At 42.1% G+C, this 27,811-nt stretch overlaps 1 protein-coding gene across 1 annotated transcript in view; it reads left to right on the forward strand.

Annotated features, from left to right (window-relative positions):
* GALNT9 (polypeptide N-acetylgalactosaminyltransferase 9) overlaps positions 1–27,811 on the forward strand; it is a 678,907-nt gene that overhangs the window by 392,601 nt on the left and 258,495 nt on the right. Inside the window, exon 6 of the mRNA XM_075321947.1 lies at positions 16,358–16,475. Coding sequence (XP_075178062.1) covers positions 16,358–16,475 — 118 coding nt within the window. The remainder of the gene's footprint in view (positions 1–16,357; positions 16,476–27,811) is intronic.

Here is a 27,811-nt window from a genome sequence, read left to right on the forward strand (position 1 = left end):
TTGCCACTGTTTGATTGTCTATGGTTCATCTGTTTGCACTTTTATCACTTTTCTGGTGGTGGTTATCCCTGCTGGAGGCTGACAAGGACAGTAAGAACTAGATACCTTTGTAGTGGAGTATAATCAACATATATATCTACAAACAAGGAAGTAGGCGTAGTGTACATTATACAACTACTAGTCGGACAGCGACGTACTAACCTCTGTCCCCCTCTCTACAAACCACTGTCTACAACTGTGCTTAGGTGTGGGGTAACCATGGTCTACACTCGCACTTGTATATATATTTCTAATTGATGTACGGTAATTGTAAGTGAAGAACACCATTTTGTTCTTTTTTTAATATTTATTAATAAAATATATTTTTATGAGAGTAGTTCTAGTGGTGGTCTTTCAGTTTATGACTACCTCTATTTAATCTTTTTTGGTTTTTGTCTGTATGAATATGAACTGATTGATCTGTGATATACTGCAGTATTAGCAGTCTAAATACAGCATTTTGTATTCTTTACACAATGCAAACAAGGAAAGAACTTTAAAAGCCCTCTTTCTTAATATTGATACTAAATAGAAATCCTGAAACCAAGGCTTGTGTGTCACAGAAAGAGTGCTTCCTGGATTATGTGCTGACCAAGCCAATTTTTTTTTTAGACAAAATTTCCATAATTCAGAAATGTTGTCATGGCTCCACTCCAGGGTGTGATCTGGTGATCCCTAGTTGTTGGTCGGTTTCTCTCTTGGTTGGACCACAGCCTGTTTGTGTTGGTCCAAATACTGAAGGATCTCTTGTCTTTCCTATGCTTTGCATTCCCAATCACAATTTGGGAGAGGCTATTTATACTCACTACTCAGACATTGCTATCGATTTTTCCTGCAGTTTATTTGTTCGTGGTGAATAATTTGCCACAACTGTATTTTTATCTGAAATTGAAGTGAATTCAAATTTTAAACTATACACTCAATCATAATTACTATCATAAGTTACTTATAACATGCAGCAACAAGAATTGACAATAGGTTCAGAATAGTCCACTTATATTAACTGGCTACATAGATTAAAATTAAAATTTCTAAAAAAGCTGTGTCATTACTGATCCATAGAAATATTATGTACCAAGACTAAGGTGTGTAGTATTACTATAGCATTACTAAAATTCAGTATGTACTAATCTTACATAAAGATATTTTATGTGGTTGAGTGGATATGGAGATATCCCCACTGCTGGTGAATAAATAGTCCTTAAGAAAAAGAATCAAAAGGAGAAATGATCCAAAAACAAGAGAAATAGACTTGCTATGAGCAATAAGTAAAGCCTGCTTTACACGTTGCAATTTTGCATACGATATCGTATGCGATTTGCAACGCCCCTATCATATGTGTGGCACGTTCAATTTGTTGAATGTGTTGCACAAACGATTAACCCCCGTCACACGTACTTACCCGTCTATACGACCTCGATGTGGGTGGCGAACGTCCACTTCCTGGAGTCGAAGGGACGTTTGGCGTCACATCGACATCACGCGGTAGCCGGCCAATAGAAGCGGAGGGTTGGAGCTGAGCGGGACGTAAACATCCCGCCCACCTCCTTCCTTCTGCATTACCGGCCGAGAGCCGCAGGACACAGGTAAGATCTGTTCATCGTTCCCAGGGTGTCACACACTACGATGTGCGCTACCCCGGGTATGATGAACAATCTGACGTTCAATTCATGAAGAATGAACGACGTCCGTGAGATGAACGTTTTACCATTCAATCGCAATTGCACATAGCTGTTACACACTACAATGTACCTTACGATGCCGGATGTGCATCACTTACGACGTGACCCCGCCGACACATTGTAAGATACATTGCAGCGTGTAAAGCGGGCTTAAGGCCTCATAGCCTGATGCAGTGTAGTTTTCCTTGGAGGGTGCCCCAGCCAAAGGTGCCTCTCCAAATTCACAACTAGCTCTCTTCCAGTTATGTAACTGCTAGTACAGATGTCTGTAGAGACCAAAGTAGTATCCTATGCATTTTAGAATGAAGCACTTTCCTTCATCAGGGATGTATCTCATTCCTTTCCTACACAGTTTTCTTACATGAACATATGGGCCAGTGGTCCCAGCTCTCTGATCAATACCATGTGAATCACCCATACCCATCTTCCCCTTTTGCTTTCATTACTACTTTGCACACTCTTGGCATTCTCTTGATGAGCTTCAAGAGGTAGTTACCGGAAATGGTTTTACAGCAGTCTTGAAGGAGTTCCCAGAGATGCTTAGCACTTGTTGGCCCTTTTGCCTTCACTCTGCAGTCCAGCTCATCCCAAACCATCTCGATTGGGTTCGGGTCTGGTGACTGTGGAGACCAGGTCATCTGGCGTAGCACCCCATCACTTTCCTTCTTAGTCAAATAGCCCGTACACAGCCTGGAGGTGTGTTTGGGGTCATTGTCCTGTTGAAAAATAAATAATGGTCCAACTAAACGTAAACAGGATGGAATAGCATGCCGCTGCAAGATGCTGTGGTAGGCATGCTGGTTCTGTATGCCTTCAATTTTGAATAAATCCTCAACAGTGTCACCAGCAAAGCCCCCCCACACCATCACACCTCCTCCTCCATGCTTCACGGTGGGAACTAGGCATGTAGAGTCCATCCGTTCACTTTTTCTACAAAGACACAGCGGTTGGATCCAAAGATCTCAAAGATCCAAAGATCTCAAAATCAGATTTCCACTGGTCTAATGTCCATTCCTTGTGTTCTTTAGCCCAAATAAGTCTCTTCTGCTTGTTGCCTGTACTTAGCAGTGGTTTCCTAAGAGCTATTTTACCATGAAGGCCTGCAGCACAAAGTCTCCTCTTAACAGTTGCTCTAGAGATGAGAAGGTGTGTCCAAACTTTTGGTCTGTACTGTATGTATGTATGTATATATATATATATATATATATATATATATATATATATATATATATATATATATATATGTGTGTGTGTGTGTGTGTGAATTGTTTTACTTGTATGCAAGGTTTTTGTATAAAAAAAAAAAAATGCCATAGTGTTCTCTGAATCCGTGCCTTCATATTAGCAATTAGTATTTCCGTTTTAGAGATATCCCTGGTTACATCTTTCTGTTAATTAGACACAAGTGTAGGGGGTTTAACCCTGCACTTGAATCTTTCTTGCCTCTCTCCCTCCTTTCAGGTTAGTCTGCTCTCAATGACCTGCTTCCTTGCCTGTGATTTCACACAGACACCATCATTCCAAGGGCAGTTGACTTGTTTTTTCTGTTTATTGTTCTCCTGCTGTGAGATCTTTTTTTCTTAAACAGTGTGTAGCTTAAATCAACCAAATAATGTTGCTATAAATGTTATATTCTCTATCATGGGCAGGACTACATTTAATAGCGATAATGTAAATAAATGCCTTCTCCTGCTGTGTTGGGGTCAGACTGACACCTGTGCAGGAGACGTGCTACTGTCATTAGCACTGGGTGCTAGTCTCACCCTAAGGCCCCTTTCAGACGTCTGTATTTCAGGTACATATGACATCCGTTTTTAACACAGATGCCACACGCACCCCTGTTACTCTATGGTGTTACTCACACGGCCGTGTTTTCACACAGACCATATGACCCTTCTTGGCCCCGCACGCACACAGGGAGTCATGTCTGTTTTTTCTCCTGCAGCATGGGTGTCACACGAATTGCACACTGATGGGATCCATGTGACATCAGTGTGACACGTATCGGAGAAAACACAGGTCTTTGAAATAAAAAGATTTTCTGTATTCACCTGTATCCAGCGCTGTTTTCTTCGTCTCTGCTGCCACCCGCTTCTGACCCCCACTCATTATATTAATGAATTATCACGTTTGACACATGTATGACCATACCGATGTGTGTGGCTTGTATTTAATTAAACACAGACGTCTGAAAGGGGCCTAGCGCCAGCACAGCAAGAGAAGAAGAGAGCATACCACTATGGAGGCAGATTAGCTCAGCAGTGAGTAGCCATGCTAGCGTAAGAGGGGGGAAAGCCTTCCATTATCTTGTCAGTTTGGCCCTGCAGTGTGTCCTAAAGGAGGATTCTCTGATTTCCCAGAGAGCCAGTTTGAGCCTGTTAAATGTCCCCTTCATATGAAAAAAACATTTTGTTTAGTTAAAGGGGTTATCTGGGGCTTTGCACATTCTTTGCTAACTAGCTGCCTGTTCTGGTGGTGACAATCTTTGCTGGCTCCAAGCAGTCACGGATCACTTCTGCAGGTGATTCTCCTGGTTCCGGTGGCATCACATCGACAGAGCAGCTTCTTCTCCTCCACGGTACTCTATGAAAGGGTCGTCAAAGCTCCCCACTGCTAAATTTCAGTTACGCCAAAACGACAGAGCAGACAGGAAGAGAAAGAGCTGCACTGGTAACATAAGGTCAAAGGAATAATGTAGAATGTAATCCTGAGATGTAGAATAAGCCTGCATGGGCAGGGCCCTATCCCCTCTGCACCAGTGTGTCACTATAGTTTGTTCATTGTTATTTTTATTTGTGTTTTGTATGGAACTTCTCATTAACAGCACCATTGAATTAATGGTGCTCTAAAATAAATAATAATAGGAAGCAGGAGAGTCATTGCCGGAGTCACAACAAATTGTGTAGAATACACAGTTAATTATCAACTAACAAAGTTAGCCCCAGATTTAAAAATAATCAAAGTCTCGGATAACCCCTTTGAGTTTAAGATTTTATATGATGTTATTCCTCAACGGTATGGCTTTCAGGAAAACAAGTTTGTGAGCTTCAGGTAAATTCTTCTTAATTACCTTATCTTGTTTCAAAATTGATCATTATTTACCCTCCACCCTTTTAAAAGATCCCATTTTGGTGTGGAATTGGGTGATTATAGGAAGTTGGTTAACTGATTGCTTAATGGTTATACACACATTTGTCTGTTTATATTTTTGTCTCAAAAGACGTTTTACGTTCTTCATCATATGAGTCCAAGCGCTAGGGTTATACCCTCTGCTACTATGCTGTTCCTTAAGAAAGTTGTCTTCCAGAAGATAGTTTCTCTACGCTGTGTGCATAATTATTAGGCAAATGAGTATTTTGATCACATGATAATTTGTATACATGTTGTCCTACTTCAAGCTGTATAGACTTGAGAGCCAACTACCAATTAAGTAAATCAGGTGATGTGCATCTCTGTAATGAGGAGGGGTGTAGTGTAATAACATCAACACCCTATATAAGGTGTGCTCAATTATTAGGCAACTTTCTTTCCTTTGGCAAAATGGGTCAGAAGAGAGCTTTGACGGGCTCTGAAAAGTCCAAAATGGTGAGATGTCTTGCAGAGGCATGCAGCAATCTTGAAATTGCTTAGGTTTTGAAGCGTGATCACCGAACAATCAGGTGTTTCATGGCAAATAGCCAACAGGGTCGCAAGAAGCGTGTTGGGCAAAAAAGGTGCAAAATAACTGCCCATTAATTGAGGAAAATCAAGTGTGAAGCTGCCAAGATGACCTTTGCCACCAGTTTGGCCATAGTTCAGAGCTTCAACTTTACTGGATTATCAAAAAGCACAAGGTATGCCATACTGAGGGACATGGCCAAGGTATGGAAGGGCAGAGAGCTCCACTCCGACTCAAACGCCACTAAGGTGGAGGTGGGGTACTGGTATGGGCTGGTATCATCAAAGATGAACTTGTGGGACCTTTTCTGGTTGAGGATGGAGTGAAGCTCAACTCCCAGACCTACTGCCAGTTTCTGGAAGACAACATCTTCAACCAGTGCTACAGGAAGAAGCCATTATCGTTCAATAAAAACATGATTTTTATGCAGGACAATGCTCCATCACATGCATCTAACTACTCCACAGCGTGACTGGCCAGTAAAGGTCTAAAAGATGAAAAACTAATGACATAGCCCCTTGTTCACCTGGTCTGAACCCCATACCTGTGGTCCCTCATAAAATGTCAGATCTACAAAGAGGGAAAACAGTACACCTCTCGGAACAGTGTCTGGGAGGCTGTGGTGGTTGCTGCACACAATGCTGATCGTAAACAGATCAAGCAACTGACAGAATCTATGGATGCTATGGATGTTGAGTGTTATCATAAAGAAAGGTGGCTATATTGGTCACTAATTTTGGGGGGTTTTGTTTTTGCATGTCAGAAATGTTTATTTTAATTTTGTGCAGTTATATTGGTTTGCCTGGTGAAAATAAACTCGTGAGATGGGAATATATTTGGTTTTTATTAAGTTGCCTAATAATTCTGCACAGTAATAGTTACCTGCACAAACAGATATCCTCCTAAGATAGTCAAATCTAAAAAAAAAAACACTCAAACTTCCAAAAATATTAAGCCTTGATATTTATGAATATTTTGGGTTGTTTGAGAACATAGTTGTTGATCAATAATAAAAAAATCCTCTAAAATACAACTTGCCTAATAATTCTGCACACAGTGTATCTAAATCCCTACTAAAGTAGGTAAGCTTTAGAAAAAAATTTAATTTTGTTAATTTCATAGGAAAATTCCAAAAAAGATTTGGATGCTTTTATATTAGATTTGCTATTGTTGTAGTGACCTCCATTATGGAGAAGAAATTGGACTGCATTGCCAACCTTCCCTTGTCAATAACATTGTAGAGGGATATCACATCAAGCACACCTAGAATATACTGTAGTCACTATCCCAATCCACAGTCTCAAATATTTGTAACACATGACTCGTGTCCTTTAACTCCCTTGGTAACTGGGTTTCATACCGATGCTAGAATGTGTCTATATTAGTGATGACCGGAGCAGTCCAAATTCAAATTTGCCTGTCCATGAAGTTATTTCTTGGAAATTTGATTCACAGATAACTTATTATTTGCTAATATAATGTCTCTTATTATATATCCTGGAATGTCTCCAGACTCCAGAGCATAATAAACTTAATATGTAAAAAATAATGCTCACCTTTAAGATCTTTCCTCTACTCAAATCAACTGGTCTGGTCCTTGTATCAGTTTTGGATTGGCATCGATTTGCTAGGCCAGGGATAGTTCTGTGCATGTGCCGAAAAACGTCACAATACACACTGTGACATCTTGCAGGCACATCCGCTAAACCCTCCCAGGCCTAGCAAACCCAGAATCCTCAGCCTATCTACTGAGGCCCCTAGATTTCAACACTGTTGATTCCCATCCAAAGATGCAACGAGGACCAGTGGCAATGAGTAGCAAAGGGGCTGGAGAGGTGAGCATAAGATTTTCTTCTTATTATTATACTTTAACATTTTGATGGCCTATTAAGATTCAGAAAAATGGCAGCCAGAGCCAAATTGCAATTTCTAACGCCAATGTAATGGGTCTATCCATGGGGTGGGTAATACCCTTGTGTATGTAAAAATATGATAGAAAACTTTTTTTATGGTGGTATCTTGTTTAAAATCAATCGATACTTCAATACTGCATTTTATTGACGATGCCTAAGTCTCTCTTTTCAGCCAGTGGAGTGAATTCATCAATATATCGCCTAGTAATATGATCCACAAACTCATAATTTTGCTCATTACTACCATGCTGCTAATCCCTCCCTCTTTTGTCTACTGGGCCGATGATGATGTCAATGGTTTCTGGCAATTTCACAATGGTTGTCCTCAGTTGATGTGTTAAATTAATGTATGTGTGTTTATTCTTGCGTATTTCAGATAAAACTATGTTCTCAAATATAATGAAAGAATGGAAATATTAATTTATTGGATAAAATCTGGCCCTATTAGTCAAACATTTATGGATATGTACATTCTCTAATCTAAAAAGTTGGGACACTGTGTAAAATGTAAAGAAAACAATTACAATAATGTAGTTTGAAATCTCTTCTTACCATATTTTATACAGCACATGGAATACATATCAGAAGTTAAAAGATAGAATTTTTTTATTATATTAGAAAAATTTAATTCAATATAAAAAAATAATGAATTTAAAATTTGATGGTGGCACACAACTAAACAAAGACAAACACGTCTCATGTTACCATTGTGTAGGAACTTCTCTGCTTTTTAGAATTCTGCAATCATCTGAGAAGTGAGAAGACCAATTTCTCAAGTTTTGGGACATGAATGTTCTCATTTTTCTCTGATGTAGGATTGTAGCTGCTCAATGGTTTTAAGTCTTCTTTTCCTGATCTTTCAATTCATAATGCACCAAATGTTTTCTGTTGCTGAAAGGTCTTGACTGCAGTTGGACGGTTTGTCACCCAAATTCTTGTTCTGCGAAGCCAAGCTGCTGTAATCAAAAATACATTGTCTGAATAGAAGTATATAGTATGCTGTGCTATAAAAACCTTATACAATGCTCAGCATTGATAGGGCCTTCAAGGTGTGTAGCTGCCCACGGAATAAACACTAATGCCACCCCATACCATCACAGATGCAGGCTTTGGCAAAGAGAAGACAATAGTGTTTCTGTATTAAATGTTCTGATATTTACAATAGCTTCATCTTTGCATGCTTTAATTTGCATTTGAAGAATGCACGACAAACTGTTTTCACAGTCAATTATTTTGGGAAGTATTCCCAAGCCCATGCAGTGATTTGCCCGACTAAATCATGGCAGTTTTTAATGCCGCATGAGGGTCCATAGATCATGACTATCCAATATTAACCATCGGCCTTGTCTCTTGTGCTCATATATTTCTCCAGAATCTTTGAATCCTTGATTACATTATGTACTCTAGATGATTGGTTTTTCAAAGTATTTGCAATATTACGTCGAGGAACATCTTTCTGAAATTATTTAGCAATTTTAGACTAAGATCAGATGGGTGAATCTCTAACCATCTTTGCTTCAGAGACCCTCTAGCTTCTAACATAATCCTTTTATTCACAGTCATGTGGCTTAGTTGAAACCTGAGCCATCAGCTGTTTTTATATGTAGTACTTACCTTTTCAACCTTTTGGTAACTGTGTCCAAACTTTCAAATGTTTTGCTGCTATCAATTTTTAAATTTCTAAAGTATTTTTTAAATGAATTAGAAAGATGTCTACGTTTCAACTTTTGATATATTTTCTGCTGTGAATAAAATATGGCAATAAGCGATTTGTAAATCATTGCATTCTTGTTCTCATTATATTTTTCAGTATCCCAACTTTTTTGAAGTTGGGGTTATAGTTAAATGGTCTCTATAAGGATTATCTTTTTATGATTTTAGTTATTGTCGTAATGTTTCTTAAAGAAATGGTTTTTTTTTAGGGCTACTTTTCTTATGCAGTGGCTATAAAAATTTTACTTACCAGTGTTAAAATGTTAGGCTTGTGTGGCGCCCCTGAGGCTACAGTCGCCACAGGGTACTGCACCTCATATAAGGTGCGGTACTCATCCTTGGTCCAGAGGAGGTTGGTACTGGTTCCACAACACACAAACTCATACATACAGTCAGGTTTCCCTCCCCATTAGGGACCTGGCTAGGGATGGGTCTTAAGATAATCACCAAATATGGAGGGCTGCAACCCACTAGTGGCAGGGAACCGGGGGAGGAGCGGCCACCAAGGGGAATTAGGAGCGGACACTACAGACAGGAGTTCTGCAGCAGAGGAGAGGACGGGTTTTTCGGCAGCTCAATATGGTCACCGAGGGGAGAGCTTCATTGCTCCCTCGTGACCGGCGCAGATCAGGATGCAGAGCCCCAGGGTGGAACAGACTTCACGTTGGATCACTAGAATCTGCAGGACAGAGGGATTGTATGTCCCTCTGGCCACCGCAAGATCCAGGAGCACCGTGACACATTGAAAGCTGCTAATCAGTCGTGTGATCTCAACATTCCAAGCTCTGCTACAACTGCAGCAGAAAAAACTGTGATTATATCATAACCTCTGCACCCAGTAAATATATACATAGCTTGAATCAAGGTCTCTGTCCTTATATGATATTGCCAGGTCAATTTTACCATACAGTGAATATGGTGAGTAAAAAAAAAAAGAATTGTGAAATCGCACTTTTTTGCAATTTCACCGCACTTGGAATCGTTTTCCCGTTTTCCAGTACACTATATGGTAAAGTTAATAGTTTCATTCAAAAGTACAATGTTGATGGAAAAATAAAAAAAGATTTGGCTATTGGAAGAAGAAGAGGAGAAAAGGAAAAATGGCAAATCACTGGGTAGTAAGGAGAATGAATGTTTATTGACTCCTTTTCTAGGAGGCCTTGGTGAGGAAGGAGAAAAAATTTCCTCCTTCTTTTTACTGTTTTTTTCTATCCCAATAATGTCCTTACCAGCATAGTTGAATGTACTGAACATGAAGTTACAGCATGTAATTGAAGAAGGTAGTGTAGTATAAAGTGTATTCCCATGGGAAGACAGTGTGCTACAATGGCAAACATTGCCTTGCAAACCCTCGAGCTGTCTACATGAAATTTTTGTAACAACCAGAGTAGCACATAAACATGTCTGTCTTTTTAATGAATTGATGTTGTGAAAGTGTTATGCAGCAACTTACTGTTGATTAATTTTAGACATAATTTGCCTTCATATCAGCACTTCTAAATATGGATGAGGCATGCATCATGTTTCCTGTGCTTTGCTGCTCATTGATTCTACTGGGTGACATTGTACAACTTTTATGGGACTATTTATGCCATTAAGTTAAAGAACTGTCCCTGTTATTTGGGAAAAAATACTATACAATTCTAAAGTTACTTTTTCTTCTAAATTAGTCCGTTTGATTACAGATTTTCAGCTGCTTAGTCAGATTTTCATTTTCAAATTTCCTCCCTAAAATTTTTAAAACATTGCTAAGGATTGGGATTTTACAAACTTAATTCTTCCTTTTTTAGATGTCGACGTATCCACATAGTTTTTCAAGCAGAAGAAGTTTCAGAAGACTGCAAGTGGTGGTTTTCTTGAAGTCTTCTTTAAATCCTTTTGCCTCCCTTTTGTAGCGGCTTTGTTACTAGCTTTTTTATTACTTCATATATCAGATACTGGTGGCTTCCAAGCAAAAGTCACCGGACGAATAGTCAGGTCATTTCCGTTAGCCGCTTCACAGCTATCAAAGACTAAAGAGGTTAATGGAAGTGAAAAATGATGGAACGTGTTCACCACAAGTCATTTTGACATTATTTTGCATATATACATTAATTTTGGAATTTTTTTACTAACTTTTCAGATGTGTTCCAGTAAAAAGACATCTGAAAAATACATTGTTTGCACAATGGGTTATTAAGCTGATTTTTTAAACTTTATCATCATGGCTATTAGGCATCATTTTATTAATTTTACTTACATAGTGTCACGAACCAAAGTGCGGCGGTACCTCGGTCGCCCCTGGGGCTATTCCTTCTCGTGCCCGAAGGCATTCTAGGCGGTCTTTGGATTCTCATGTTGTGACTCGGACTTTTTGGCGTTCTGAGCATTAGTATGAAAAGAGTGCTACTGTGCATGCGCGGAACTCCAGCACCGTGCTCACCTCCATCTGCACATGTGTACCACGTGGCGACACCTGATTGGTTATGGGTGACGTCACCACTGATGCACAGCCATCCTATTGGTCACGGGTGATGTCACTGCTGATGCAATGCCATTCTATTGGTCGCGGGTGATGTCACAGCTGATCCACTGCCACGTGGCCGCCGCTCATTGGCCAAGGTTCTGGCTGGATGCGATTCCTCCTTGTTTGGAGTGGAACAGAGGTGATAAGTAGCCCTGGAGGCCGCATGGAGGTGCGCAGTTATCTTTGTGTGTGGAGCTGAGTGCACGCACGCTCTTAGCTTAGGGATAGGCACTGAGGTCCAACCGGACTGATTGAGGGTCAGGACGCAGGCTCAGGGTGAGGCAGCATGGTCTTACCACACCGTTCTAGGGTCAGTCCTCTGGTCAAGGATAGTGCTCCGTAGTCAGTTGGCTCCAGCTGTGGAGGTACCAGCGGTTATCTAGGTGTACCTCGAGGCAAGTCGGCCTGGTAACTAGGGACCCTATGTTCTCACCACTGAACTTTAGTTGAGCGTATTCTGAATCCGCAGTTAGTAGAGTATGGTTATTGCTCTCCTAACATATACTATCCCTACTGTGCATGCTATACACTGTCCTCTGTGAGGTAACAGAGGCTAGTGGTGCATAACCTGACTCTGTGCGGTAACAGAGCTTCAGGTATTATTACCATAGAAAAGTCGTGTGACTGTTAACACGTGTGCTGCACACTTTAGTTTATCTCTGTGCTGTAGCAGAGCTTTTGGTTCTACTTTTGTCTACATTCGCGTGACTGTTAACACAGGAGTATTATACTTTAGTTTATTAGTTGTTAACTCTCTGTTTGGATTACGGCCACCAGCTGCAGCATTAACATCACTGCACGGTGGACCCTGTCTGCTGATAGAAGTCTACCTTCATCTATTAATCTATAAGACAGTACAACTGTAACACATAGCACCATTATTTTCCACAGCACTTTACAGACATTATCACTGTTCCCATCGGGGATCACAATCGAAATTCCCAATCAGTATGTCTTTGCAGTGTGGGAGGAAACCTATGCAAACACAGAGAGAATATACGTACTCCTTGCAGATGTTTTCCTTGATTGGTTTTGAAACCAGCACTCCAGCGCTGCAAAGCAACAGTGATAACCACTGAGCCACCATGCTGTCATTCAGATGTAATTATTTTTTTTCTGCATGAGAAAAAGTGACAATTTACTTTTGATCAGTGTTTTGTTAGGGAGTCAGTTTTTATTGTTTGCAAAAAAAATGATATTAAAGGTTTCCTAACTTCATTTTTTATTTATTGTATTTTGTGTAATAATATGCTTTTTTGCATTTCAGTTTATTTTACTGGTGATCATATATTATTGATTTGAAATAGACTTTTTCATCATTGTCTGCAGTGAATGTTATTGTATTGCATATCTAATGTAACATGATTGGATTGGAGCTTACAAAATAATAGTTATGGAGGATGTACATGTAGGGCATTTTTATATATATATATATATATATATATATATATATATATATATATATATATATTGTTTGTTTTTTGCATCTTGAGCTGATTTTTTTTAACTATACCATTTTTGGGTAGATGCAATGTTTTCATCACCTGTTATTGAATTTTAATGCAATGTTGTGGCATGTTGTGCGGGGATTCAAAGTCTTAGGGTTTTTTTATTTTTTCATATTTTTAAATACTTTTTTCGCCATTTTTTACTGATTTTACTAGTTCCTCTTAGGCCCACTTCACATGTCCGTGAAAACGTTCAAAGTTTTGCACAGCCGGGTTGAAGGTATGTATGGCCCATTCATGTGCCATGATTTTGGTACATGTGTGCTGTCCCTGTGCTATCCGTGTGACATCCAGATAGCACACGGACAGCATGAACTTCTATACTTAGCTGTCCATTGTGCTGCTGTCTCCGGCACTGCTGCTGCTTACAGATCCTCAGAGCAGGGAATATGCATGAGCATAATGAGCGGGCCCGGAAGCAAGTGACAGAAGTGTCGAAGACAGCAGCGGTGGAGACAGGTGAGTATAGAAAATAATTTTATTTCAAAAGCACCTGTTTTCTCCGATACATGTCACACTGATGTCACATGGATCACATCAGTGTGTGGTTTTTGTGACACCCATGCTGACTGAGAAAAACAGACTTTTCTCCATGTGGAATAAACGATCCTTGTGAAAACACTGATGTGTGTGCAAACTCATTGATTTTAATGAGTCTGTGTATGTCCGTGTCTCTGGTACATATGAAAATGGATGATATATGTATTGTAATCACTGACATGTGGAGGAGGACTAAGGGAACTTTATGCCTGCACTATCCAATTGCTTCTGTTGACCAGAACGATGCTTCAGCATCTCTCTGAACAGCAGAAATGCTATTCTTCTGGGAATGATGGCAGAGACATGACAGCGACAGTGGTTATCAGCTGACTCCACGCTGTCATGACAACCCATGGGCCACCGATGGCGACGGAGAACGGTGCGAACCCCACCAGAGCACGTTATATCATGCTGTCAGAGTTTGAGAGCTCATTCTAACTGGTTAACAGGCTCGGGTGGATAGGAGATCCATCTGTGCCTGTTAGCTATACATGTCTGCAGATCAGATCCGCAGACATGTCTGGGAAATAATGCAGGCTCGCATTAAAGGGAGGAAGACGACCTAGGATGTATACGTACGTTCTAGGTCAAAAAGGGGATCAAAAATGCAGATTTTCTTAATCTAAAATTCCAAGTACTTACAAGAGCTATTGACATGTTACAGATTTCAAAAACACACAGCAGGTAAGACTCTGCTGTGTAAAAAAGCACTGTGGGCAAGAGATTTTTATAAATCCCATCCACTTTGCCAGAACTGTAAAACACTGCAATTTTGGGAGCATTAAAAATACCAGCATCAAAACTCATCTAAAACACATGGGGGAACTTAACCTTGAAGGGTAAATCCGCTGCAATGGGAATTATCGTTTTAACCATGTTCACATGTTCAGTATTTGGTTACTATTTTACATCAATATTTGTAAGCCAAAACCAAGAGTGCGTGAAAAATGCAGTATTCGTGCACGTTTCCATCATACGAAGGATGAAGGTATAAATGTGGCCTTTGGGCTATGCTGTGTGTACTGGCTATAGGGCCAGCAGCAACCTCCTTCTACTGGCATCCGGACTTCTATCAGCAAGTTCTTAAAATAGTTAAACTCTGACCTTGAATCTTTGATCTAAGTATTACCATGCTCCTAGATGGAATAACATGATTTATTACTAAAATCTAACAGAGTACTAGAGCAAATTAGTTGGGAATTGACAAGGGACCATATGGATGCCAGATAAACATAACATCAATAGCTTTTTCTCATCAGAAATTCACATACCATACTGGATGTGTGTTAGAAATAAAACTTGCTTACAGAGAGTCAGATTTAAAACACATCTGCCTCCTGTAGCCCTGTAATGAATTGTACATTCCTGAAAATGACAATATGATTTAGTAGTAAATATTAGTTTGACCTTGACAAGGGCCATGAGATGATCTACCGTAGTTTTATCAATATTATTCTGGAAGAAAAAAAACTATTCTGTTCTCTCTCAATAGGTAGTAGTTATTAAAATGTATTAGGATTAGTGATAGGCGAATAGTAACTACTTTTTGTTTGGATTAATCGTAATAAATCCTAAAGTACTATTCTGTTAATCAGCAAGAGTAACGAACCAAATGCAAGTCAATGGGGAACCCGAGTATTTTTCTTGTCGTGATGAATACTGGAATAGTACTCGGTATACAGTAAGCATTATCCAAACATGAATAATTACTATTCGCCCATCACTAAATAAGATAAACAGAAGTACTAAAAGGGAATCTGTCAGCAGGTTTCTGCTACCTCATCTGAGAGCAGCATGATGTAGGCAAAGAGATCCTGAATCCAAAGATGTATTACTTAGATTACTGGCTGCAGCCCTTCTGACACAGTTTTTAGATTTTATTATGTAACAGAGCTGAGAGCTGTGCCTGCCTATATCAGGCTTTCAATAGAGATTGTACATTGACAGGGAGGTGTCAATAAGAGGAGAGGGCATGCCGGGCTGCCATACACGTGACATTGTAGTACGATCAATGAAAAGTCCTACTGCTTAAACGAACATGGTACATAAACAAAAGATTAGACTTTGACAACACAGGCATCCCTAAATCCTCTGTGTTAACCATTGCAGCATACTGTCTTGAGCTTACATAGCATAAACTTGCTGACAGATTACCTTTAAAGGATTTCTCTATTGTTTATATAGGGCTTTGTGCACATTATTGTCATGGAATATATTAGTAATGGAGTCATGACTTCTAAGCCACATCCGTTCTCCCTCAGATCCAAATAAATCATAATAGATCCAGAATACTGTGCTTCTCATTTTATGGACAATACTTAAAAACCTGATATAAACACCATAATGCTGGGGTGAACAATGCCTAAGGTTGCCAATTTTTGATGAATTCACTGTCAATCATTTTGATAATCGCTATGTAAATCAGCAAAATCATATTATGTAAACCCACAAGTGATTCTCCAGGCATTGACTCCATGGGTACATGCAGATGAACAAAATAGGACCTAGTACAGCGCTTATTATTGTTCCCTTAGGGTAACTGTTTGTTTCTCCTGGATAAACCATCTGACAAATTTTAATTTAAATGGTGGATATAGTAAACAATTCATGTTGCATCAGCTATGCACACAGCTATATACCCACTCTGAGCCGTAATCTTTCCATAGACATTAGATGTTATCATTATGATTTATTGCACCAACCTAATTCATTTCTCAGCTAGCAATAAAATTCAGACCGAGCAGCCAAAAAGCTGACACTCATTTTTGAACACTACTAACTGTCTATTTCCTCCCCAGAACCCCTGCAATGATTGGATGTTCCTTTGTGGTGGATCGAGCTTACTTTGGAGACATTGGGCTGCTAGATCCTGGCATGGAAGTGTACGGAGGAGAAAATATTGAGCTTGGCATGAGAGTGAGTTTTCAGTTTTAATGCAGTGTAATTTGTGAGATCACATTTTTTAAGTGCATGCATTGTACTCTGTAAAATATGAGCGGAATGACTGAGTGCAATGGACAGATTCCAGGTGTGATATAAAACTCACTGCAGGCAGTTTGACTAAATACAAAATTTATAGCTGTGTAGAGTTTGTCGATATACTAAATGCTAGATTGGGCTTGAACTATGTGCCACAGACTAATAATGGAAGGGAAAAGATCAACATTTATCTCAGAGCCCACTCAGTGGTTGTTCATGATGTACTCTGAAGTTAGGAAATGTCTTATTTTTAACTCCTTCGCGAGACGGCCAATTTCCCTTCTTGTGTTCTCTTTCTTTCTTCCACTTCTTCCCATAGCCATGGCTTTTTTATTTTTCCACCTAGATAAATGAGGGCTTCTTTTGTGGGACAAGTTGTACTTTTGAATGAAGTTCAATGAACCATTCATTTTATTACATAGTGTACTGGTAAAGGGGAACAAATTCCAAGTGCGATAAAATTGTGGAAAAAAAAATGCTATTCTGAGATGTGTTTTGAAAATTGTTTTCAAGGCGTATATTGTGTGTTAAAAATGACCTTTCAATATGATTCTGTCTATTGGTATGATTATGGTGATTCTAAACATAAAGTTTTTTATTATTTAGGGGTTAAAAAAATCAGAAGTTTGAGAGAAAAATGTTTTAGGGTTGTGTTGACATATTGGGAGACCTGTAATGTTTCAATTCTGTGGTCAATGTACTGTAGCTTTATGATGGCTTATTTTTTGCAAGGCGAGACATTTTTATTGATACCATTTTGGGGTAGGTATGATGTTTAGATTGCTTGTTAGAGCATTTTTGCGGTATTGCATCTACCCAAAAATATTTTGCCGTTCTTGAATTTTTTACTTATAATGTGTCGTATTAATTGTTTTTATTTTTTGATGGATCAGACTTTTCTGAATGTAGTAATATCTTATATATACTTTTTATTATCTTTATTTTTAATGTGAAAAGGGGGTTATTTGAACTTTTATGTTTTATTTTTTTTCATTTCCTTATATATTTTTTACTTATTTTTTAAAATTGTAAACAAAAAATACATGGCTAATTATGTATACACTGAGGGAAACAGTTCAAGGGTTCCCACAGGAAAAGTGCCTACTTCAAAAAACATTATAAACAAAGAGGACAAGAAGAAAAATGGCACAAGGGTTGAATGCAAAAAATATTAAATTTTATTAACACCGATATTAAAATTGTATAAATATCAGAATAGTCATAAGATTTGCATATTCAAGTAAGACAAAAGGGATGGAGTCACAGTCACATCTAGCTGCTCCATACCATCACTCCCGGGATCCCCGTCCAGAGCAGCAGTGGTGTTCCAATCTCACCACAACCGTGGGTGGCGTCACGGACAATCTCCCTTACCAAATCCCCTTTTACTGTGGAGCCTGGTATCACAGACCAAGTCACGCCACCGTGATACCCACAGAAGTGACCTCGTGGCCCGGATCTGAGTACCCCTTATCCATGGGCGACACATTTGGCGTCACGAACAGGATCCTACCGCTCTGCCGTTTGGTAGAGGTGCGCCTTGTTACCGCCGGAGGTGTCCGGCCGAAAATTTTGCAAAGCCGCCATCTTGGGCGCGAAAAATTTCCCGCTCGAGCGTCTTCCCCGAGCGGGAAAGGCGCAAAAGTGGAGCCCCGCCCCCTGAAGAAGGAAGTGCCAAAAAGAGACTAAGGGGGATGGGATGGCGTCCGGCTGCATGTGAACCGCGGCTGTGGAAGCAGGGACGCCAGGACTCTGCCAGTGTTTGGTTCCTGAAACACCACTGCACGAGATGTCCCATCCGTCCGGCACCGCTGAAACTTCAGTGCCCGTGCCCGCAGCCAACGCCCCGACTGACCCGTTACCTCTGTCACCGGTAGCGGAGCTCGCAGCGTCTGTGAGGGAGGGCCCAGGTCTTACCTTTGTCACCGCCCTGCCACCGGTCCCGGCTTCCATCCCAGCCGCACCGCCGATGACGACGGCCCTGGCAGTCCGCCCGGCCGCGACGGAGATGACGACGGCTCCGGCACTCCGCCCGGCCGCAACGGCAGCGAAGCACCCATCCCGTTAACTATCTGGGCAGCCTGGTTCTGGACTGGGGTCAAGGGGTGCTGCCCATTTCTTAGGGGCAGCATCAGGGCCAGGTTGTTTGCGTGGGTGACAAAAGGACCCGTTCCGTTGCCATTATTAAAAGTGTTTATTTTTGTTGCAACGTTGAAGTAATGTGCATCCCGTTGTGGGAGGTTTGCAAGGTAATGCTTGTGTTTTGATGTTTTATTCTTTTTGCAGTTAAAAGAAAAATAAAACCGGTGATGGACGGGCAGCCCGCTGACGGTCTGCATTTTGCTAAGGGGGAATGTGGCGCCCTGGACAAGCCAGGGGCCACAGATAACAACACACACACACCCACCCCCAGCAGTTCACAGCAGACATCCCCAAAGTGACCTGCTTTCTTCCTCGGGCTCAGACAGACACACCAGGTGGGCGGAGTCAGGAGATGGAGACGCCCACCCAGGAGTTTGGCTGACCTGAGGCAGGAAACAAGCCCAGTCAAGTTCAGGCAGAGGAAGAGAGAGGAGGTCTGCAGAGAGGCAGACATAGCCAGGGGCCTAGGTTGGAGCCGAGGGCCCTCGTACAGAAAGTCAGGCAGACGGTAGTGGCCATCTGCAGGGAGCCAGGAAGACAGTTGGTGGAACCGTAGGTAGCCGGGGCTGGGCGGTGGCCCACCGGTACTGAACCGGGGAGCCAGCTGGAAACCGGAACGCAGGAGTAGTGTGCACGGAGGTGAAAGAAAGGACTTATACCACCAAACTGGGTCAGGGGAGAAACAACAACCGCAGCCGTCTGTGGGACCCGTCCATCCAGCCGTGTGTTTTACTGAGAACTGTGTCATCGTCATTACCGGCTGAGTGAGTACCACCGTGCCGTGCGGCACCGCGCTGCCCCCGCGACCCTGCACCTCACCAGGCCCCGTAACCCGCCTGCTACCCATCCACCTACCTCACCAGGCCCCGGGACAACCAACCCCCTACCCACGGAGGGAAGAACTAACATCTAGCTGCTCCATACCATCACTTCCGGGATCCCCGTCCAGAGCAGCGGTGGTGTTCCAATCTCACCACAACCGTGGGTGGCGTCACGGACAATCTCCCTTACCAAATCCCCTTTTACTGTGGAGCCTGGGATCACAGACCGGGTCACGCCACCGTGATACCCACAGAAGTGACCTCGTGGCCTGGATCTGAGTACCCCTTATCCACGGGCGACACATTAACACATCATACTCCAATAAAGGCCCCTACGTGTCCACATTAATGCTGTAAAAACAATGGTTCCTACAATACCTGTGTCAATACAATTAGTATGATGAAGATGAATGCAACAAGCAAGTTCAGCGGCTGCACAGAAAATACAGTCATATGAAAAAGTTTGGGCACTTCTGGGCTTAACAAGAACTGTACCTGTGTTCTTCCATTTCCTTACTATGTTCCTCACAGTAGAAACTGACAGTTTAAATCTCTGAGACAACTTTTTGTATCCTTCCCCTGAACAACTATGTTGAATAATCTTTGTTTTCAGATCATTTGAGAGTTGTTTTGAGGAGCCCATGATGCCACTCTTCATAGGAGATTCAAATAGGAGAACAACTTGCAAGTGGCCACCTTAAATACCTTTTCTCATGATTGGATACACCTGCCTATGAAGTTCAAAGCTCAATGAGTTTACAAAATCAATTTAGTGCTTTAGTAAGTCAGTAAAAAGTAGTTAGGAGTGTTCAAATCAAGAAATTGATAAGGGTGCCCATACTTTTGCACCGGGTCAAATTTTGTTTAAATGCGGATTGCACATTTTCTGTTAGTACAATAAACCTCATTTCAATCCAGAAATATTACTCAGTCCATCAGTTATTAGATATATGAAACTGAAATAGCTGTTGCAAAAACCCAAATTGTTATAAAGAAAAAAGGTTAACATTAATAGGGGTGCCCAAACTTTTTCATATGACTGTAGCAAGGGGGGGCAGAAGGTCATCTGGAATAATCCCATGACCACCTCCTCACCTCTCTTCACTGTAGTGCAGTCCCTGAAACTGTCTGTTAGGCCGAAGTCATAATTGCGAGAGACTTATGCGAGTCTTGCAACGCATCACCCGAACTAGAGCATCTCAGCTGCATAAAAATACATGCAGCTAACCCGCTTCTGTCAGGAGAGTGTGTGGCCGTGCCGGGTGATGCGCTGCGAGACTCGCACGAGTCTCTCGCAAGTATGTCTCCGGCCTTACTTTCACAGACATAGTGCAAAAACCTAGCGGAGATGCCCAAGTCTGTATAAGCAATGAATGCGCAGAGTTAAGGCAGTCGTAAAACAAAATTATGTGACCTCCACCATATTGTTTATATAAATTGGATTTTTTTTACACAGTTCAAAGATGGACAACTGGGGGCCTTTATCGTCACAACCAGGGTGTAATATGCAAGAGATTTTGCTTCCCTCTACATGAGGTCATTTCAACCACCCAAAGTTAGAACTAAAACTCTTCTAGATGATAACTATCATATCAATAGTTAGTTATTGACCCCTGTATAATACTTTTCATGTACCACACTCCTTACTGTATGTTTCCACACAGTAAGATTCAAGTGTCTAATAAACAGAAATGTGTAACCTATGTGGAACCTTAACTGTGTAAATATTCATATATCATAAAACTCTGTACATTATCCAATCATTAATGAGTATACAGTAGAATTAAACTAGCGTTGGTACACAATAAATCCAGTCTTACAGCCTACATATTTCCAAACATCTAGATGTGTTTCCGTCTCAAGAAAAGCATCCTTTCCCTTTGAATCTAGTTGTCTTTATTTCACAGAATTGTTTGGCTTTCTGCCACATTTCCAAACTCTTCTGGAACCGCTAAAACTAAATGGCTATTTGCTCTTTCTTCCCATTTTCTTAATGTGAACAAAAAAGAAGTAGTTAAAGGTTGGTAATAATTAAGCTTCAGCCTTAATAAGATGTTTTAAGGGTAATAATATAAATTGTAGAGCTCAGGGCAAAGTATCACTTTGAGTTTAAAGAAAATATCCCATATACATCAGTCTTTTTGGCCTATGCACAGGAAATAGATTTCCTTAATCCCCAAAGCAGCTTGATAAATAAAATAGAATTGGCAGGAAAAGAGCAGTCAGATATTGGCACTATATTATGGAAGCTGGTAGGAAAATAGATTAAAACAACAGTGTAGGTCAATTAAGAAATGACGATCAGCACAATCTCTTTGCTGGTTATATTTTGGTTGTAGAGAATTTCAATAAAAGCTTCAGGGCAGGAATCCTAACTCCCTTATTAATAGCTTTGAATATAATTTTTTTTTCTCTAGCTTAAAATACCGTATTTTTCGAATAATAAGACACACTTTTTTTCCCCAAATTTGGGAGGAAAGTGGGGCTGAGTCTTAGGCTATGTGCGCACGTTGCGTACAAGCCCTGCAGAAATTTCTGCAGCGATCTGAAGAGCACATGTGCGCTTTAGATCGCTGCAGAAATGTCCGTAGTGAGCGCCGATTCCATGCGCTCTGCCTGCAGCTCCTCCCATAGACAGAGCAGGAGCTGCCGGCAAAGCGCAGGAAAGAAGTGACATGTCACTTCTTTTTGCGCAGCGCTTCGGCAGTAGCCGAAGCGCTGCGCTCTGAGACGCCACGTGCGCACGGCCCCTGCACAGTCTCCATAGACTGTGCAGGGGACGCAGGACGCATGCAGTTACGCTGCGCTACAAAGCGCAGCGTAACTGCATGTTTTTACGCGACGTGCGCACATAGCCTTATAGTTTGAATGTACCTGGCTTGTTAAGTAGGGCTAGGGGGGGTGGTGGTGGAGCAGGATCATAGAAAACAGAAGCAGGGTTACCTCTACAGGAAGACAGTGGCAGCAGGGGCAGTCAATATTAATTTCCCCATTGAAAGGAAATTAATATTCACGGGTCACCACGCCCATAATCCAGCCAAGCTCTTGGCATCGAGGATGGTTATAGTAAATGACTGTGAAGATTTTTACTATCACTGATGCTGGTGCTGAAAGGTGGGCTGAATTATGGGTGTGGGGAACAGTGAATATTAATTTCCCTTTAATTTACTAGGATGGGGAACATATATACCAGGAAAGGACCTAGGGTGGGGAACATATAAACCAGGATGGGGAACATATATACCAGGATGGGGAACATATATCAGGATGGGCCCAGGATGGGGAACATATGTTCCAGGACGAGGTACATATATACCAGGTTGGAGGACATATATAATAGGATGGGGGACATGTATACCAGGATGGGCCCAGGATGAGAAACATATACCAGGATAGGGGAAGCATATACCAGGATGGGGCCCAGGATGGGGGGCATAAATACCAGGAAGGGGTCCAGCATGGGAGACCAGCATTGGGGACCTATACACCAGGAAGGAGCATTAGTACAGAATTGGGGGACGTTACCCCATAACAATGTTATCTGCAGATCCTCCCCTAACAGTGCATCATGACCATATTTTTTACTTACATTTTTTTTCCTATTTTTCTCCTCTGATACCTTGATGCGTCTTATGGTCTGGTGCATAATATAGTCCAAAAAATATATGGTAAATGTGTCCACCTTTGCTTTAATAATCTGTGCATGCATCAATAGGATGGGGAGAGAGGGAAGAGCAGAATGTGAAGCAAAGTGAGAAAGGCACAGACATACATAGTCCAGTTCTAGATATTTCTATATTGTTTTACCTCACCCCCATTGCTGGATTCACAGATACACTGCTTAGTAGAGATGAGCCACCCTCCTGGAGTTCGAGTTTGGTTCAGTTCGTCGAACAGTGCTCCGTTCGACGAGCCGTTCGACGAACCTCTCGAACCCCATTGAAAACAATGGGAGGCAATCAAAAACACCTAAAAACACATTATAAATGTACACATACAGTTAATAAATATTGCCATAACACTTACCGGTGCCCGTGATGCATCCTGCACTCTGTCTCCCGCCGCTTTTCCATCGGTAATCTCTGCGTCCTCCCGGTAACCAGCAGTGATGCAGGACCTATCGTGACGTCAAGATAACCATGTGACCAGTCACGTGTCTATTATCTCATTGGCTACAGACGGGTCACATGGCTTTGACGTCATGTCCTGTCCTAGGTCCTGTCATTACACTCTCCGGTACACGGTGCGACAAGCTCTGGCACACGGTCGACTCCCCGTTCTGCTTCCCCGTTCCATTATTGACCGACTGACACAGCCGGTAAATAACGGAGATCACCGTTGCCATACGTCACCGCTAACAGCCTAGGCGGAACCTGGAATCAGGTGATCGGAGCACCATTGCTATGGCAACCCGTCTGTCAGCGGTGACGGTACCGCTAACAGCCAGCAGCACTGATCACTCACGGAGTGAAAAGCCTGCATGGGGAGAAGTGTCTTTCTCCCATGCAGTGCTGCTGATGGAGCAGAGCTGAATGTGTTGAAGGAGAAAAAAGACCGAAGAGCAGGATCGTGGAGGCATAAGAGGGCGTAATAAACATGGAGTCTCTAATGTGTCTGTGTATTTATTTCTATTAAAGTATTTTTTCTCTGTGTGGTGTCTTTTTTTTAACCCTTTATTGGAGAGTCTTAATGGCTGGGTCAAACTTGCCTGACATTAAGAATCTCTGGCATAATACTAGCTAGTAAAACAAAGCTAGTATTAACTCATTATTACCCAGCCAGCCACCGTCACCAGGGCAGCTGGAAGAGTTGGATACAGCGCCAGATGATGGCGCTTCTATGAGAGCACCATTTTCTGGGGCAGCTGCGGACTGCAATTCGCATCAGAGGGGCCCAGAAACCTCGGGCTAACCTGTGCTGCGGATTCCAATCCCCAGCTGCCTAGTTGTAAAAAAAATGGAGCGAAGCCCACGTGTCTTTTTTTTAATCATTTCATGAAATTCATGAAATACTTGAAAAAGGGCTTCCCTATATTTTTAGTTCCCAGCCAAGTACAAATAGGCAGCTGGGGGTTGGGGGCAGCCCGTACCTGCCTGTTATACCTGGCTAGCATACAAAAATATGGCGTAGCTCACGTCATTTTTTTTTTGTTATTTTTTTTGGGAAAAAAAAATAAAAAATGCTTCCCTGGATTTTCCATTGACAGTGAAGGTAACACCAAGCAGTGGGGGTTAGCAGCCAGTAGCTGCTTGGATTACTCTTAGCTAGCAATACAAAAAAGCGGGAGGCCAGATATTTTTTTTTTATTATTTATTTAAATAACTAAAAAAAATGGGCTTCCCTGTGTTTTGATTGCCTGACATGACAATGCTGTAATAATAAATCATTAAAAAAAATGATGTAGCGCCCCGCGGTATTTTTGATTCTCAGCGCAGTTAAAGCAGACAGCTACGGGTTGCCACCCCCATCTGCCTGGTGTTACCTTGGCTGGCAATCAAAATACAGGGAAGCCCATTATTTTTTTTTTATTTAAAAAAAATAGTTAAAAAAAAAAATTGACGTGGGGTCCCCCCATTTTTGATAGCCAGCTAGGGTAAAGCAGACAGCTGTAGCCTGAAAACCACAGCTGGCAGCTTTACCGTGGTTGGGGATCCAATGTGGAGGTCACCCCAGGCTTTTTTTTTATAATTATTTTATAAATAAGTAGGATCCCCCCCAAATTGGATCACCAGCCAAGGTAAAGCGGACAGCTGTGGTCTGGTATTCTCAGGGTGGGAAGGTCCATAGTTATTGGCACTTCACAGCCTAAAAATAGCAGGCCGCAGGTGCCCCAGAAGTGGCGCATCCACTAGATGTGCCAATCCTGGTGCTTCACCCCAGCTCATCCCGTGCCCTGGTGTAGTGGCAAACGGGGTAATAAATTGGGTTGATACTAGCTGTAAGGTCACCTGACATCAAGCCCAGCAGTTTGTGATGTCATGGCGTCTATCAGATACCCGACATCACAAACTGTCAGTACTAACAAAACAAAATAGACAAAAAAAATGTATTTGAAAACATATTCCCCAAAACATTCCCTCTTTTACCAATTTATTGTAAGGAAAAAAAATAAGGGGGTCCCACGATGACTCTGGACCGTCTAGAATAGGGGGGACACGCTCAGGGAACGTATCCCCCATTTTTTAGGAGTGCAGACCCTCCATGTGAGGAGTGTGGGTGCAATGAATCTGCACCCACTCTCCCCGGGTCCACAGCAGCAGAGTCCATGTTGTAAGTGTTGCTAACAAAGCTGCAATGCCTTTCTCATGAGGTAAGGGCATGCCTAATCAGGAGAACTATTCTACATTTCCAAATATTGGTATTTGCTGAAATTATTGCTATTCCACCTACTATATATTGGGGATAGCATCTTGGAGATGGAATACCCCTTTAAGTCCAGGTATGCTGCTGAATGAATACTAAACAACAGAGCTCGCTATTTAGACATGTTTTCTTGTGGCGTATAACGGACTCTCATGTTTGGTAGTCGTTCAGCAGGGCAGCTATAAAATAAAATACCTCCATTTGGAAATGTAGTATAGCTCTCCTGATCAACTATGTTCCTTACCTCATGAGCAGGGCATTGCAGTAGCTTACAGATGCATGGTTACCACCACTCACTGTGTCTGAACACAGGAAGCTGAGCTGACAGCCGCTCTGTGCATGCGGCAGCGTCTATTGTGAAGTAGGGGGCCGCGGGGGATCAACGCTGCACAGGTACCGTGGGACATCGGGGAACACCGGTGGTGTTATAGGGGGTGACCTGGCAGGGCCTGGGGAAGAGTTTTTTGTCGCATGTGTCATGGCACATGTGACAGAAATCAGAGGAGTAGGGTGAATGCGGCCGGTGCGCTGCTGTGCGCGTGGCCATCTTGGATTCCCGGGAGGAGGTCGGGGGGGGGCGGAGCACTTTGGCAACACCGAGGGACCGGAGGGGACCGGGGAGGATATTTATCTCCTATCTGACATGTTTGTTCATGCCAGATGGAAGATAAATCATTTTTTACCGGCGCTGTCATTTGCTGTACCGTGATCATCGGTATACGGTGTATACCGGTGATCACGTGAGCGGGGACCGGAAAAAATAGCCTGAATCCTACCCCTACCTACCCCTGAAACCCCTGAGATTTTCTGACGCTGGAGGGCGCTATTCACTTATTTCTGCCAGCTGTTTATAAACGGCAGATCAGAATAAGGCTTCATTCACACGACCGATCCGTTTTTGCAGGCCGCAAAAAACGGTCCTTTTTTTTCACGGGTGCATCCGTGTGGCATCCGTTTCCATTCCGTATACGGTCCGTATTCCATCCGTGTGCCTTCCGTTTTTTTGCGCACTGCAAAAAAACTGAAGGAGGGAAAATACATAAATTTACCCAGGATCCATAGCTTCAACCTACATGACACGGTCACATGTTCACTCTAGGCTACCCAGGTAGGGTAAAGCAGACGGCTGCAGCCTGCAGACCAAAGCTGGCAGCTTCACCTTGGCTGTTAATCCAAAACTGAGGGCACCCTCTGCTGTTATTTTAAATTAAATAAATATTTAAAAAAAAAAACACATGAGGGTTTCCCCAAAATTGGATCACCAGCCAAGGTAAAGCGGACAGCTGGGGTCTGATATTCTCAGACTAGGGAGGTCCATGGTTATTGGACTCTCCTCAGCCTAAAAATAGCAGGCCGCAGCCGCCACAGAAGTGGCGCATCCATTAGATGCGCCAATCCTGGTGCTTCGCCCCATCTCATCCCGTGCCCTGGTGCGGTGTCAAAGGGGGTAATATATGGGGTTAATACCAGATGTGTAATGTCACCTGGCATCAAGCCCCGGGGTTCATGAGGTCAGGCGTCTGTCAGATACCCGACATCACCAACCCAGTCAGTAATAAAAAAATATAGACAACAAACACATTTTTATTTGAAAAAACACTGCCCAAAACACTCCCTTTTCACCAATTTATTAGAAAGAGTCTGCTGTAATCCAAGGGGTTCCCATGACGATCCATACCATAGTCACTGTCCCAGTCAATGAAGAACAGAAGGTTCCATATTGACTGGAAGAGCAATGCAGTGACCTGAGCTAACATCAATAGGTCAGCCCAGGTCACTACAGGGCATGACAAGTGCTGCTGTCAGGAGCGAGGTACATTACCTGCGGTGACGATCTCCTGCACTGCTGATAGCAGAGCTGTCACTGACTTCAATGACCGCCACCTTCACAGCCAAGTATCGCGGGAGCCTGTGACGTCACCGCTAGTCACAGTCTTGTGTCGGCAG

This window comes from Anomaloglossus baeobatrachus, chromosome 1 (assembly GCF_048569485.1).
Source record: "Anomaloglossus baeobatrachus isolate aAnoBae1 chromosome 1, aAnoBae1.hap1, whole genome shotgun sequence".
Taxonomy (NCBI): domain Eukaryota; kingdom Metazoa; phylum Chordata; class Amphibia; order Anura; family Aromobatidae; genus Anomaloglossus; species Anomaloglossus baeobatrachus.